The sequence below is a fragment of the Hemicordylus capensis genome, chromosome 11 (genome assembly GCF_027244095.1).
Source record: "Hemicordylus capensis ecotype Gifberg chromosome 11, rHemCap1.1.pri, whole genome shotgun sequence".
In the NCBI taxonomy this organism is placed as follows: Eukaryota; Metazoa; Chordata; class Lepidosauria; order Squamata; family Cordylidae; genus Hemicordylus; species Hemicordylus capensis.
Window position 1 is genome coordinate 13,595,905 of NC_069667.1, and position 15,345 is coordinate 13,611,249.

General features: G+C 47.3%; 2 protein-coding genes across 4 annotated transcripts in view; one reads left to right on the forward strand and one right to left on the reverse strand.

Annotated features, from left to right (window-relative positions):
• The window catches only part of NHSL2 (NHS like 2), a 123,440-nt gene extending 108,200 nt beyond the window's left edge, over window positions 1-15,240 (forward strand). For both annotated transcript variants that reach the window (XM_053273448.1, XM_053273449.1), the window contains one exon: window positions 15,108-15,240. In XM_053273448.1, coding sequence (XP_053129423.1) covers window positions 15,108-15,132 — 25 coding nt within the window. In that variant the 3' untranslated portion in view covers window positions 15,133-15,240. The remainder of the gene's footprint in view (window positions 1-15,107) is intronic.
• Window positions 772-15,345, reverse strand: LOC128335364 (protein eva-1 homolog C-like). Of its 2 annotated transcripts, XM_053273451.1 has the most exons (8): window positions 15,208-15,345; window positions 11,851-12,050; window positions 9,616-9,739; window positions 7,528-7,680; window positions 7,238-7,381; window positions 6,412-6,486; window positions 4,733-4,822; window positions 772-2,767 (listed from the first exon to the last, which is right to left on the reverse strand). In XM_053273451.1, exons 1-8 carry the CDS (start codon window positions 15,299-15,301, stop codon window positions 2,382-2,384), a joined length of 1,266 nt encoding a protein of 421 aa, XP_053129426.1. In that variant the 5' UTR covers window positions 15,302-15,345; the 3' UTR covers window positions 772-2,381. The 2 variants fall into 2 exon arrangements, with proteins under 2 accessions (XP_053129426.1, XP_053129427.1); XM_053273452.1 differs by lacking the exon at window positions 4,733-4,822.

Genomic DNA, 15,345 nt, shown 5'->3' on the forward strand with positions numbered 1-15,345 from the left:
GGTATTTCTGAGTTCTGGACTAAGCCAGTTTGTGATGTGTGTTAAACTTACAAAACAAGAGTGCAGGGGCGTATCTAGGGGTAGGGCAGGCAGGGCACGTGCCCTGGGCGCCACTTGAAGGGGGACGCCATTTTGTAAAATTAATTTTTTTTAAAAAAGGCTGCCAAAAACAAAATGGGCACCGTGCATGCTCAAATGGCCTCTGTGAGGCCCTAGGTCATGCCAGGCCTTGCAGAGGCCATTTGATCATGCACGGTGGCCATTTTGTTTTCAGTGGCCATTTTTTTAAAAAAGATTTTTTAAAATGGCCACTGTACATGTTCAAATGGTCCCTGCGAGGCCCTAGAGGCCAGTGGGGGGAGGAGGAACCTTTGCAAACCCCCCTCCAGCCTTTAGGAAGCCCCCCGAAGGGGCTACAGGTAAAAAAATAATAATATATAATATAAGTCACTGTACACATATTCAGATTGGCACTATGTACAGAGAATCAGGGCTTGTGAATACTGAGCTGATGCTTATGAGCTAGGACTGTATTCATTTGCTCTTACTTTGCTTCTTGTGATGAGTGAGTTAAATGTGATGTCTTGCTAATATGGCTATTAATGATGAGTTTGTCTTTGAATCAGTGTGAAATCCTTAGTATTAAGGCCTACTGGGAGTTTCTTGCTCTCTTTCTCTCATTTTAACTGTCTTTCTGAAAGACTAGAATATATTCTAAGCAGTGACACAGTTTACTCTGCATATCCTTTAATTATTTACAGAGTATCAGGGAAAAGTCAAATTCTCCATTTATTTTTAAAACTTATGTAATGGTGATGCTACAATGCATAGTAGAGAATTAGACAGGCACTTCTGTTTAGTTTTCCAAGTACACCTCCACATAGTATTTGGGTATTTCATGAGCCCCAGCATACTGAAATTTGTAGTTTTCCAGCATTTTTTGGTCTGGCTAAGTCCACTGCTAAAATAGTTTTTGAAATATTAAAAGATTAACGAGCCTGACTTGTATTTTTGAGATGATATTATGGTAAAGTTATCTGAAAGATGGGTGTCAGATGCTTGGACAGGGGGCGCAATTTCAGTGTTTGCCCTAGGCCAGGGATGGGGAACCTTGGCACTCCAGCTGTTTTTGAACTACAACTCCCATGGTGGGAGTTGTAGTTCAAAAACAGCTGGAGTGCCAAGGTTCCCCATCCCTGCCCTAGGCGCTATTTTCCCTAGATACGCCTCTGAGTGTGCACAGGATGGATTAAGGCAGGGATTCCCAGCCTTTGATCCCCAGATGCTGGACTACAATTTCTATCAGCCAGTGTGGCTGGGGATGATGGGAATTGCAGGCCTGCAACATCATCAGGGGACCCAAGGTTGAGAACCTCTGAATTAAAGCAAGTCAAAGACTGGGAACCTCTGGATAGTATAGGAACCAGCTGGGGTGGGCTATACTCTATACCATCTGTGGGGACAAAAGCTTTTTGTGATTTTTGACAAGATCTATACCTCTAAAGATGGAAAAAGGCATGAGCACTGCAATACTTTTAGCTTTCAGTGCCTTATCATGCTTATATTGTCCTGACCAATTTGGGCCTGCAGAGGCCAAATTTTAAAAACTTTAACAAGTTTTAAGAACACAAATGTTCTTGATGTCAGAGGAATGGGAATGAAAATTGGCAGAAATGTCCTCCAAAAGTTACTCCGTGCTCTGTAAGTTACTCCGTGCTCTGTAGTGAGTACAACCACTGCTTCATTGTTACTCTGACCCTAACCCTCCCCAGTGCAAAAATGAGTGCAATTTTACCCAAATTGCTTGGGGGTACAGAGAAAGAAAGAGTGATAACACAGGGGAAGCTATAAGTGCAACAATGCTATCACCTATTTCCCCATCTCTAGGGGGGTAGATGTTGCCAAAAATTGCCAAGAACATTTGTCCCCTGAGACAAATGGCTAAAATGTGTGCACCTGGCTGAGGGACTAGGGTTAAGACAAGTCCAAGGCCGCTGTCACCAGGAATGATGGAATTTGTAGTCTAACAAAATCAGGGGGCCCAGAGTTGGGAACCCTGGCTCTAGAACATGAAAGAACATCTGGATTTCAGATGTATATGCTCAGTGATGCTTTTGCTCTGTTTCTAGTGCAAGAGGTACTGCAAGCATTCGTCCTAGCATTGCTTGTAAAAATGTCATGTTGCTGTTGCATTGCAGATGGAAGACCACATCCTGGCTGCTGCAGTTCTTCATATACCCCTGCCCTTAATTGACTTACTTATTTTACATAGTTGCCCCTGTCACAAAATTGGGGTGGAGGTCTCCTCACATCCTCACACATCTTCCAGTAGATAAGAACACTTTCTGACCCCAACTGCTACCACGGCTGCTCCCTCCTGCTCACTTGGTGGCAGACTTAATTTTGTGGATGGCATATGGACTGGATTCTTTAGGGATCCAGATCTCGTCTCCCTCATGGCCTCTCTGGTCAGCTGCTCCTTCCAGGGCTGCAGTCAGCTCGGGCCCAAATATGTTGTTGGAGTTATGGTAGGTGCGGGTGAGGTGGCAGAAGGAGGACTCCGAAGAGCTGTCGTCATGGTTATCTTCGTCCGGTTTGACGTGCAACTTGGCTGTCTCCAGTTCTAAGCTGTTGCTCAACTCGGTGGCTTTGAAGGCTGCCTTCAAGTCCTGCAGGAAGGCTACTTTGGGGGCAAAGAGGAGGAGCAGAAACATCAAGCCCCCTGAAACACCACACAGGAAATAGAAGCCCACTTTCTCAGGAACACCTGGGAAAAGAAAAGGTAATCCTCAGCACAAAAGCACATGGTTGGTGAGAATAAATCCAGCTAGATATTCAAAGCTTTTGCACAAGTTCCAAGCATGATCTTACTCCCTGTTCACACACTGCTGCAACTTTCCATGCTCCTTCCTAGCATGATCTTGCCCTCGCTACACATGTTGAGCAGGGGCCACATGAAATTTTTGCAGTGCCACCTGCTGGGCAGCTCTTGCATTCCTGGAAGAATGCACTGTTCTCCCCAGTTGCTACAGAAGTGGTGATGAAAAGGGACACGTTCTCCAAATGCAAGAGCTGGCCAGCAGATGGCGCTGTAAATCTTGCTCGTGATTTCTGCTTGGCATGTGGACATAGGGTAAGAGATCCCACTAGGAAAGAGCAGGGAAGCCTGCAGCAGCATCTGTATGGAGAGTAAGACTGTACTTGGAAGTTATTCTATAGTTTTGAAAATCCCACACTTCATTGCCTTGGGGCTTTGGTTGCCCTCCTTGCAGGTCCAGATGTAGAGCGGGGAGAGAGGGTCTCCATTCCAAATACATTTCAAATCCAGTGTTGCTAGGACTGCTCTTTGGTCTGGTTAGTGGTTGCAGTCCAGTGGTCTGGTAGCTGGATCAAGGTTGTACGTGATCCCCCAATTACACTACTCACAAAAGCCCAATTCAGACATGTTGAATACTCATACAAGTGTACAATGTACACACGTACAGCTCAGAATGCAAATACATTCACACATTATGTTGAACACAGGTACAGCTGTACACTTCCTATCTGTACCGTGCATTTCAAGGGCCTTTATCCAGATTCATTTTTAAAATGAATACAGGCACAGTTATTCACACAAATACACGTATAAACGTCCAGATATCTGTACACTCATACAGCATAACATCTGAATAGGGCTAAAGTGGTATGAGAATCAGAATCCGACCATCTGAGAAACCCTATTCACCTGTCATGTTCAATGCACATTCAGTCTCCGTACAGCGCATATATGCACACACATGTAGTGTTATTCACACACTATGTGAATTATGGCAGAGGGTGCTGTGCTGGTCTTTGCTATGCCTCATAACTTGCAGAACAATGGGAATATATGCAAATCTGCATTGTTAATGCAGGTTGCAACATTAAATTTTCTTAGCACAGAGGTGACCCTAGAGCTCAACTTTTGATCTTGTTGTTTCAACTGCACGATATACACAAGGGCTGCACAACTTTGGCCCTGAACTACAACTCCCATAGTGACTATGCCACTATGGCTGGGGTTGATGGGAGTTGTAGTCCAGCAGCAGCGCCAGAGTTGTGCAGTTCTAGTCTACACGATAACCCCTTTCATCGATGGCCAATGAAACAGAAAGCTCTGCTGTCCAACCTGTTCTCTTCGCATGAAGAACTGACCCCTCAGTACCTCCACATTCTCAGCTCTGTCCTGAACTTTTTCAAAGGAAAGGGAGGGACACAATCCCCAGGTTTATTTAATTCACATTTTCGCTGCAGTGGGGGCAGGAGATCTCTTGCAGTCAAGCTGCACGATATACACCAGGGCTGCACAACTTCGGCCCCGAACTACAACTCCCATCATCAGAGAGCTGAACTACAACTCCCATCATGCAGCATCGGTGAGGAGGCGAGGAGGAGGGAAGGTGGCCGGCAGACTCCTCGCCTCACCTCGTGCTTCTTGCAAGTTCTGCAAGGAAGGCGGGGAAAAGGGCAGCTTGCATGGTTTGCAAGGGTCTCGTTGGTCTTGAAAAGCTGCTCCGAAGGTGGTGGGGAGGGTTAGGGTTAGGGTGCCCCGGTGCTCCACTGCCCAAAACGACCCCCTCGCCCTGCCTCATGAAAGGGCTGCCCCTGCTTGCAGCACTAGGGCAACGCCCAGGAAGGAAGTCCCCCCAGCACCTAAGCCACCTGCCGTCCCCCTCTCTCCATCTCACCTCCCCAGGGAAGATGCACATACCCCAAATGTGGGCAAAGGTTTCCAGAGAGCTAGTAAATATCATCAGATGCTCTTGGAGCCTGGACAGCCGCGGCCCAGTGTACCAGCCACCTGCAGCAAACAAGGGGATAGCATGCTCTTACCAACACAGGTTCAGGGAACAAGCAAGGGAGGCACATCTAGAGCGAATGCTCCATTTTTTAAAAAAAAATTTTTAAAGTATTTTAATTGGCTTTAAATGGTTTTGAATCGTTTTAGAATTGTTTTTATATTGTTTTAATTGGGGTGTTTTAAATGGTGTTTGTTTTTATGTCTTTTTAAATTTGTTGTGCAAATTTATTTTTAATTTAATTTTAATTTAATTTTAAATTTGTTGTGCAAATTTATTATTAAATTTGTTGTGCATCCAGAGACTTTTGATGGGTCAACAAACAAGCAATTAATTATTAATTATTATTATTTATTTGATTGCTATACCGCCCTTCCAAAAATGGCTCAGGGCGGCCCACATAGAGAAATAATAAATAAATAAGATGGATCCCTGTCCCCAAAGGGCTCACAATCTACAAGAAACATAAGATAGACACCAGCAACAGTCACTGGAGGTACTGTGCTGGGGGTGGATAGGGCCAGTTACTCTCCCTCTGCTAAATAAAGAGAATCACCACGGTAAAAAGGTGCCTCTTTGCCCCGTTAGCAAAGACTCATAAACTGTTACAAAACTGAGATAATGTTCGCTACAGTAGATCTGGCTTCTAGCTGCTGCTATTAATCGTCCACAATGCTAAGCCTCAGAATAGCCTCCTCAATACCATTCCTCCCACTGACATTTGGTCACTTGTTAGCTTACGATTCTCCAGGCAACTGCTTGAGTGAAGGACTATGGAGAATGATTTCCCTCCAGACCCAAGGAGGCTTGATGGGTCCACCTAAGATCTAGGGCAAATCCAAGTCACAAGAGAGCAAAAGCAGGGAGAGGATTGTTATGAAAAAAACTGACCCCCTTCAGGGTGGAGCTGAGAACATGGCGTGTAGGTGGATGGACACAGAGAGGAATTATGGGGTAAAAGACTGGGAACAGAGGAAACTTGGTGGGCAACCATAAAAGGATGGCCTGAGATCTTTGAATAATGTAAGTACCACTGCAAAAGAGAAAATCTCAGCTTCTGTTACCAAACAGCTGTTGGCATCATTGGAGTAACTTCCTTTTGCCACACACAGGAAGCTGCCTTAGACTCTTGGCCCATCTAACTCAGTAGTGTCAAAACTGACTGGCAGCAGGTTTTGGGCAGAGGTCTTTCCCAGCCCTACCTGAAGACACTGCCAAGAACTGGACCTGGGATCTTCTGCCGATGCTCTTCCGCATAGCTACAGCCCCACTGGGTGGTCTTCCTTCCAGCTTTACTCTCCTGAGTGGAATTTTTTTTTTAAACCTATATCAGGCAGCAGCAATATAGGAAGGTGCTGAAAGGCATCATCCCATACTGTGTGGGAGGAGGCAATGGTAAACTCCTCCTGTATTCTAGCAAAGAAAACCACATGGCTCTGTGGTCACCAGGAGTCGACACCGACTCGACCGCACAGCTTTACTTTACTTACAGGCTGCAAAAGCACAATAAGTCAATCTGATAGCCTGTTCAGTAGGAGGGCAAATTAATCTCCTCTCTGCCATCAGCTCATTCTAAAGACAGAGCATTTACCATGTGTGTAGTCTGTAATCGAGAAGGGGTCTTCCTGGGATTCGCGGCTCACTTCCTCCAGCAGCTGCCTTGGCACTGAAAAAGGAAAGAGAAGCTTTGCGGGTGACATTTAGAGGGGAAAACTGAAGTTTTGAACATATATGAAGCTGCCTACTGAGTCAGGCCTTTGTCCCATCTAACTCAGTACTGTTTACACTGACTGGCAGTAGCTCTTTAGAATTTCAGGGTCTTTCCCAATCCTATTTGGCAGATTGAACCCAGATGCTTCTACATATGCAAAGCATATGCACTACCATTGAACTACAGCTCTTTTCTTGGCAGCTAATGCTGTTAGGACTCATGTATACGTTATGGTTGCTATATAGCAACTACTATAAATCAGGTCATCTGGCGACTTTTACTCCCTCTCTCATTACAAGAGTTTGGGTCACACAAGTTAACTGATCAGCAGCGGATTCAAGTCAGATTTTTTTAAAAAAAAGAAAATTCTTATGATGCTTCGTTAATGTATGGAACTTCCTGCTGCAAGATGTGATGATGGCCACCAGCCTAGATCATTTTAGATTGATTCCTGAAGGAGGACAGATTTATTAATAGCAATGATTAACATATGGAACCTCCATGTTCTTATAAGTAGGAGCCTCAACTGTAAACACTCCTATCTTTCTTGCACTGAGGAAGGGCTTGGACTAGAAGATCTCTAAGGCCATTCTGAACTCTCCAGTCCTAAGATTCTAGGATCTGTTGGGGAGAATGCCCATTCTCCTGCCCTTCCTATTCCATGCTATCAATTTTCAAGTACAGAGGAAACAGGTTCTGTGCTTACCACAAGTATAAGAGACGCGCAGCTGTTTCCTGACTCCGGGGAAGCAGGGGTCACCAAAGGTGGTGCTGTCGGCAACAATGGTGCAGTTTCTCTTCCTGTGACATCTCCGGGAAACTCTCCTTAGAGCATCAGGAGCCAAACACTCTAAAAGAAACATGCAGCATGGTCACTCCCCGCAAGAGGGGCAGGCCTTCATCTCCTGCTTAGGGGCTTCCCAGAGGAAACAGGATGCTGGACTAAATGGGCCTCGGGCCTGATCCAGCCGAGCCGGTCTTCTGTTCCCTACATACCTATGTCAGGTCCTGTCCGATTCACAGAATCACACTCTGGCTTCCCCCACAAAGGTCTCCCATAGATGGCAGAGTAGATGGCCAGGACAGACTTGTTCCGGCACTGCATTCTTAGCTTCTCATTTTCACACACCGTCTTCAGGCGATGGTTGGCTGGCAAACAACAGAATGGGTGGGTTCAGACATGACACAGAACCTACTTGCAATCTTGGTTTACCTGTTGTCCGCAATTGTGTGAACCCATCCTATCACAGGGACCACATGTGCCCTTGGGGCAGGAAACCTAGAGAGCATGCAGCCAAGAAGCATGAAGTTGGCTTGTTGACTCTAATGATGTTCCACCTTAGCACCGAACTGCATCTGAACCCATGCGCTTCATGAAGCTCAGATTCGTTCCAGGCAAGCCAGCCCCCTTTGCCATCAGGACCAAGAGTGGTGAAGCATATGACATCGTGAAGCCTTGCCAGTCAAAGGGCAATGCAAAGCATCCAGGGGCATACCACTTGAACTTAGCAACTTCCAACAAACTGAGCAACCGTCTGCAGTGCCAACTTCAAGTTCACTCCATATCTCAGGCTGGGGGAGCCACAGTTTCCCTGCCATGTGTGAACCTGCCCAGCTCATTCGTGAGTTTCCACTACTGCAAGAACCTTTTGATAACCACAGACTCTCAGGAAGGGTCTGTCATCGTCACCAGCCTGGTTGTCTCTGTTCCAAGGGCGGAGCTACCATTGTGCAAACGGGTTCAAAGAACCCGGGCAGCCAATGGAAAGGGCTGCCAAAGCCCGCAGGGGGGCATGGCTCAGGCTCCGGAGAAGCCTGAGCGAACTCTCCCCTGTCCTTTTCAGGCAAAGGACAGTGACCATGCAAAGGGGGTGACTGTCACCTTGGCTCTGTACCACTTGGTCACTTTAAAGTAACCACACAAAGAGGGCATGGCCTCAAGCTCCGGAGAGCCCCAAGCGAGCTCTCCCCTGTCATTTTAGGCAGCGCTTGCTGCCGGACAACATCTATTTTCCTTTCTCTCCCTCGCTGGAGGGAGCAACAAACAGTGGGAGAGCTCTCTCGGGGCTCTTCCAGAGCATGAGCCATGCCCCATGCATGTGACGTGGGACATTGCTAGAGGAGCCACCGGTCAGGGTCGGACGCAGACCACCATTCAGCTGGCTCCTCGCCTGCTCTGTTCCATATTTGTCAGTACCTAATTTTGTCCCTGCATCGTCCCTTATCTTGACATTTCCGGTTTAAAGCGTTGTATGTGCATGAGAAAATAGTAGATGATTTTTTTGTTCATTTTGAGAAGAGTTTGCAGGCTTACTCAGAAGTAAGTTATTCAGTTCAATGGGCTTCCTCCCAAGTAAGAGTGCATAGGATTGCAGCTGTAGAAGTGTGGCTTGCACAGAGGCAGACTATTTCCCCCTCCTTCCGTTGCAATTGCCAATTTTTATTTTATTTTTGCAAGAGCCCCGCAAAAAAAAACCCTGCTCTTGCGCAAATTCACCAAAGGGGGGATGGTAGGGGGGGAAATGGTCACATCAGCCACTCTCCTCCTCTTCTTGTTCAGGGAAGCACCAGAGCAGGGTAGCTTCCTTCTCCATTATCTCGCTCTCTCAAAGCCTTAGCATGGGAGGAAGTGGTGCAAAATCCCACGTCCAATTCTAAACAGCTACAAATCCAGCCGTAGGATTTTACACCACTTCCTCCCGTGCAGTCTGGAAAGCAGCCAGGGGGTCCAAGGTTTTGACTGCAACCTTTTGCGAAGCCCAAACTGAGGGGAGTTGCAAACATAAAGCTTCAACTCAGCGATGAGCTCCATTACAGTGCCTCTTGTGACTTAAATCAGTGCTGCACAACTTGGCCTGCCTGCAGAGGTTGGACTACAATGCCCATCACCCCTGACTACTGATCAATGTGACTGGAGATGATGGGAGTTGAGGTCCAACAACCACTGGTGGCTCGAAGCTGTGCAGCCCTGACGGATATGGTTACTTAAACAAGATGACGAGGGGTTTTTATGAGCATCAGCCCAAGCTGCTAGGATGAATGATACCTACCCAGCATGCTACTTTGCTTACCACATTCACTCACCTGGTCTGCATTTGTAGGACACCACCAAGTACTTGTGTGTCCCAGGACATGGGTCTGGCCCAAACACATGGCTGTGGACAGAGAAATGACACCACCGCTGGTCCTGACACTCATCCATCATTTTCTGTAAGAGGAGGACAGGCTTTAGTTAGGCACAGAGGAGGAGAGCTGAGAGCAAGCACGGATCGTCCCCTTGGCTAAGCAGGGTCTGCCTTGGTTTGCACTTGTATGGGTGACTACATGTGGATGCTGTAAGAGATTCCCTTTCGGGGATGGGACTGTAGCTCAGTGGTAGAGCATCTGCCTGCAGAAGGCTCACTCCCTGACACCTCCAAGGAGAGATGGGAGAGACTCCTGCCTGTAACCTTGGAGAGCTGCTGCCAGTCAGTGTAGACCAGGCTCCCCCAACCTGCGGCCCTCCACATGTTGCTAAACTGCAACTCCAAGCAGACCCAGCCACAATAAATAAAGCCACAATAATAGGGCTTGTTTACCCTGGCTGGTACTCCAACTGCACTTTATTGCTAAACACATTCCACTGATCGGGACTGGAAAAGCACAGGGGTGGGTGGGAAATGGACTGCAATGATTTGGCAAGGACATCATCAGGATGCTCTGTAAAACATTAGTGTATAAAGAATGGAAATTTGACAGGATGGAGCTAGTCTTCCAGCACTCCAGATCCTTCGAGAAGCGGCAGTGTACATCTGCATCTAAACACTAGATGGAGATAATGCTCTTCCAGAAGGCTCCCAGATTTATGATGATTCTTTTGACGTCAATCACAACAGCAACATGATTTTTCATGTTGAACTGACTGCAGAGTTATTCTCACAGAGATACAGGTTATTTTACAAGAGGGCTGCACAGCTCTGGCCCTCCAGCTGTAGTTGGACTACTGCTCCCATCATCCCCAGCCACAGTGGCCAGTAGTCAGGGGTGATGGGAGTGGCTTCCAACATTTGCAGGAAGGCCAAAGTTATGCATTTTACACAGCTGGTGATTATGTATAGAGCAGGTTATAAAGTTGGTAAAGTTGGAGTTGGAGTTGGTGTTGATTCCTGGCGACCACAGAGCCCTGTGGTTTTAGTTTGGTAGAATACAGGAGGGGTTTACCATTGCCATCTCCGGCACAGTATAAGATGGTGAGGCTCTTCTCACGATGGGTGAGAAGAGCCTGGATGGATGGCTAAGCCCGCTCTCCCCACAGACAAGCAGTCAGTCTGCTCCGGGCGGCCGAACTGGCCGCCCACACGACTGCCGGCTCCGTTATGGAGCCAGAGGGGGCTGGGGAGATTGGGGGTCGTGTGGCCCCCCGGAAGCTCCAGCACGCCTTGTGTGAGCACACAGGGCATGCTGGAGAGACCCCCCGAGCCAGGAGGCTGCTTTTCAGTCTCCCGGTTGGGGGTCTACTCGTGAGTTGCCATGGCGCGGAGCTGCACCGCAGCAACTCACAATCGTAGAGCCCGCTAACCTGGGTGTTTTGGTCATGTGTTGCTGCAGCGCAGCTCCACACCGCGGCAACACACGAGGAGGCCCCCAGCCAGGAGGCTGCCAGCAGCCTCCGAGGCTCAGGGGTCTCTCCAGGATGCCCCGTGCGCTTGTGCGGGGCATCCTGGAACTTCCGGGGGCCACACGGCCCCCAATCCACGCAACGCCCGCCAGCTCCGTAATGGAGCCAGCCGTTGCGTGGGCTGCCGATCTGGCCGCCCAGGGCTTCCTGCCTGCTCGTCTGTGGGGAGAGCGGACTAAGCCCACTCTCCCTGCAAACCCCCTAGAGGTGATTCCCACTGATCGTGAGACTCGCCTCAAAAAGAGAGACAAAGTTGTCACGTGTCAGGATTCAGCTTCTTCCTCCATATCTTTAGAACTGAGATTTCCAACTGGTGGGTGGCTGCATCGTGGCTGCAGTGCATCATTTTCTTTATTTTTTATAAATTAAAGTAATCATCATCTTCTTTATTGTTCATTTTTTCTGTATAAACCACTTTGAGAACATTTGTTGAAAAGCAGTATATAAATATCCATTGTCATTGTCACGGCAGTGCACCCAGATCAGTGCACAATATGAAGGAGATGCTGAGCAGTAGAGCATCCAGTGGGTGGAATCGCGTCTTCAGCCATGTGTCATGGTGTGTGGGGGAGGCTCTGACAATTGGTTGCTGCACCTGTATCCCTGTTTTCATCTGCAAAGTGCTAGCCAGCCTCTTCCCGCAAGTGTGAAGGGCCTCTTACCTGGCGGGCTGTAGCAGACACACAATCCGTGTCCTCCAGCATGAGGTCTCCCGAGGATGGGCAAAGGTTTTGACTGGGCACTCGGCGGCCATAGAACGCCGAAAGGATGCTGATGCTGGTCTTATGCGGGCAAATGACCGTTAACTGCTCCCCGTCGCAGGCATGGGCAGTATGGTTCTTCAAAACCTTCTGCAAGTAACCTGAAGAATGCAAAGCGCAAGGAGTTTTTAGAGTCACAACAATGTGAAATCTGCACTTGCTCCTAAAATTAGTGCCAAACTGCAGGTGACCTTAGAGCATTGGTCTCGCATTAGAGAGCATGACCTTTACTAAGCAGGGTTTGCCTTGGTTTGCATTTCAATGGGAGACTACATGTGAGAGCTGCAAGATATTCCCCTGAGGGGATGGGGCCACCCTGGGAAGAGCACCTGCATGCAGAAGTTCCCAAGTTCCCTCTCTGGCACCTCCAAGATCGGGCTGAGAGAGATTCCTGCCTGCAACTTGGAGAAGCCGCTGCCAGTCTGTGAAGACAATACTGAGCTGAATGGACGAATAGTCTGAATTGGTACATGACAGCTTCCTATGTTCCTACACGTGAGCACTATATGATATTCCCCTTAGGGGATGGGGCCATAGTAGCTCAGTGGTAGAACATCTGCTTTGCATGCCAAAGATCCCAGGTTCAATCCCTGGCAGCATTTCTTGGCAGGGCTGAGAAAGACTCCTGTCTGAAACCTTGGAAAGCTGCTGCCAGTCAGCATAGAAAATACTGAGCTAGATGGACCTATGGCCTGACTCCATAGTGTCAATGGAACTCCAGTTCCAACAGAATTTGAGTAAGTAAATCCCCACTCCGCAGTCTGTTCTGGCACAGTTTCACCCTGAGCAAAATCACTGGATTTCCAGCCCAGTTTCTTCTGAGGTGGAATTTGGGGGGCATTGGGACTTAAAAACAGGGAATCCACCACCAGCCAAATTCCACTCGGAAAATAAGCAGGATGATACTGGACCCAGGGGCGTATCTAGGGTGGGGCAGGCAGGGCACCTGCCCCGGGCGCCACTTAAAGGGGGGCGCCATTTTAAAAAATTAAAAAAATTATTTGAAATGGCCACTTAAAACAAAATGGCCACTGCACATGCTCATATGGTCCCTGTGAGGCCCTAGAGGCCAGCAGGTGGAGGGGGAACCTTTGCAGACCTCCCCACCCCATGGCCTTTAGGAAGCTACAGGTTAAAAAAACTTTTTAAAAATTTAGTATAAGTCACTGCACACATATTCAGTTTGGCACTATGTACGGAGAATCAGGGCTTGTGAATACTGAGCTGATGCTTATGAGCTAGGATTGTATTCATTTGCTCTTATTTTGCATCTTGTAATAAGTGAGTTAAATGTAATGTCTTAATAATATGCCTATTAATAGTGAGTTTGTCTTTGAATCAGTGTGAAATCCTTAGTATTAAGGCCCACTGGGAGTTTCTTGCTCTCTTTCTCTCATTTTAACTGTCTTTCTGAAATGCTAGAATATATTCCAAGCAGTGACACAGTTTACTCTGCATATCCTTTAATTATTTTCTGAGTATCTAGGAAAAGTCAAATTCTCCATTGAGTTTTAAAACTTATGTAATAGTGATGCTACAATGCATAGTAGAGAATTAGACAGGCACTTCTGTTTAGTTTTCCAAGTACACCTCCACATAGTATTTGGGTATTTTATGAGCCCCAGCATACTAAAGTTTATACTTTTGCAGCATTTTTTGGTTTGGCTACGTCCACTGCTAAATAGTTCTTGAAATATTAAAAGATTAATGAGTTTGACTTGTATTTTTGTGCTGATACTATGGTAAAGTTATCTGAAAGATGGGTGTCAGATGTTTGGACAGGGGGTGCAATTTCAGTGCTTGCCCTAGGTGCTATTTTCCCTAGATACGCCTCTGACTGGACCAGAGGTTTTTTGGCTGACATGCAACTTGATCTTTGGTAACTAAGCTTTGTGTTTATCATTATGGGGAAATAGTCATCTTAGTTCCTATTGCTTTTATCACTCCACTATTGGTAGACTTTTCTACAAATGTATCCAAAGATTCAGTCACAAACACTAATGACATAGCAATAAATGCAAGACAGATAATAAACATATGCATGAGTTCAGTTTCAATTAATGAATTTTGAAGCACCCCATTGCAAAATGCTATATTGCCCTGCCCTGACGCTCAACATATCATTGGCTGTGTTTACAGGTAGTTCAGTGTCTGTGCCGGGGCGTAACTACTATTAGGCAAGGGGAGGCGGCTGCCTGGGGCCCCCCACGCCTCGAGGGTCCCCCCAGAGGCAAGCCACATGTGAAGTGTGTGTGTATCAGCGAGGGGCCCATTTTAAAATTTTGTCTCTGGGCCCACTCCAGCCTTGTTACGCCCCTGGTCTGTGCATACACAAAATGCATAGATGGAAAATGTAAGGGGATGAGGCTGCAGCTCAGTGGTAGAGCCCCTGCCTTGCATGTAGAAGGTCCCAGGTTCAAGCCCCGGCAGCATCTCCAAGTGGCGCTGTGAAAGACTCCTGCCAAAAACCTTGAAGAGCTGCTGCCAGTCGGTGTAGACAGTAGTACTGAGCTAGATGGACCAAGGGTTTGACACAGAAGGTGGAAGCTCCCTACGGAGACTACGCAAAAGGTTTTTGGGGATGGAGTAGAACATCTCAGTAGCTCCGTGGCAGAACATCTGCTTTTGCATGAAGAAGGTCCCAGTGTAGACCATACTGAGCTAGATGGTCGAATTCGGTAGAGGGCAGCTTCCTATGTTCCCAGATAGCACAACCAATGTGGCCTTGGGACTGGTGCAAGTTCTGCACTTCATGTTTTTTTCTCAAAAAGTTTACATATGACAAGAATTCCAGAACATGTTGAAAAAAAGCAACATATTCTAATTTGGAGAACATGTGCAACCTTTATTTTTTGCATGCGCACACAAAAATAGCAAATTTTACTGGATAATTCCCCTCCTAGAGAATTTCCATTGTACGTCAGGTTTATTCTTGAAATGCGACCAGGAAGATGTCACCCACACTTTTTTTTTAAGGCCTCAGACAATCAGTCAAAATGGGAGACCACCCTCCTCAAAGCATATGGTGTTGCTGTTCTGATCTCTGCCCCCACCCCCACCCCAATTTCCTGCAGATGACCTTGCTTTGCTCCCATCTTTTGCATGAAACAAAAGGTTCTGAGATCTTGGGCTTATAATTAGTGGCAGTTCTCTTCCAGGCACCAAGCTCAGCACCTCCTGTGAGGAGATAGCAGCTGCAACCAGATGGATGCAAGGAGACCCTCCCTCACCCCATATTAGCTCATCTCACAGACTCACCTGAAAACTCCGGAGCTGCCCTCAGGAATGCTGAGAAGCAGAAGAACACCGTTCCAAAGACCAAAAAATAACTCGTCCAGTGAGATCCAGGCATTGCATTGTACGCTCAGTCCTGATTTTCCAGCAGTTGTCTGGGTC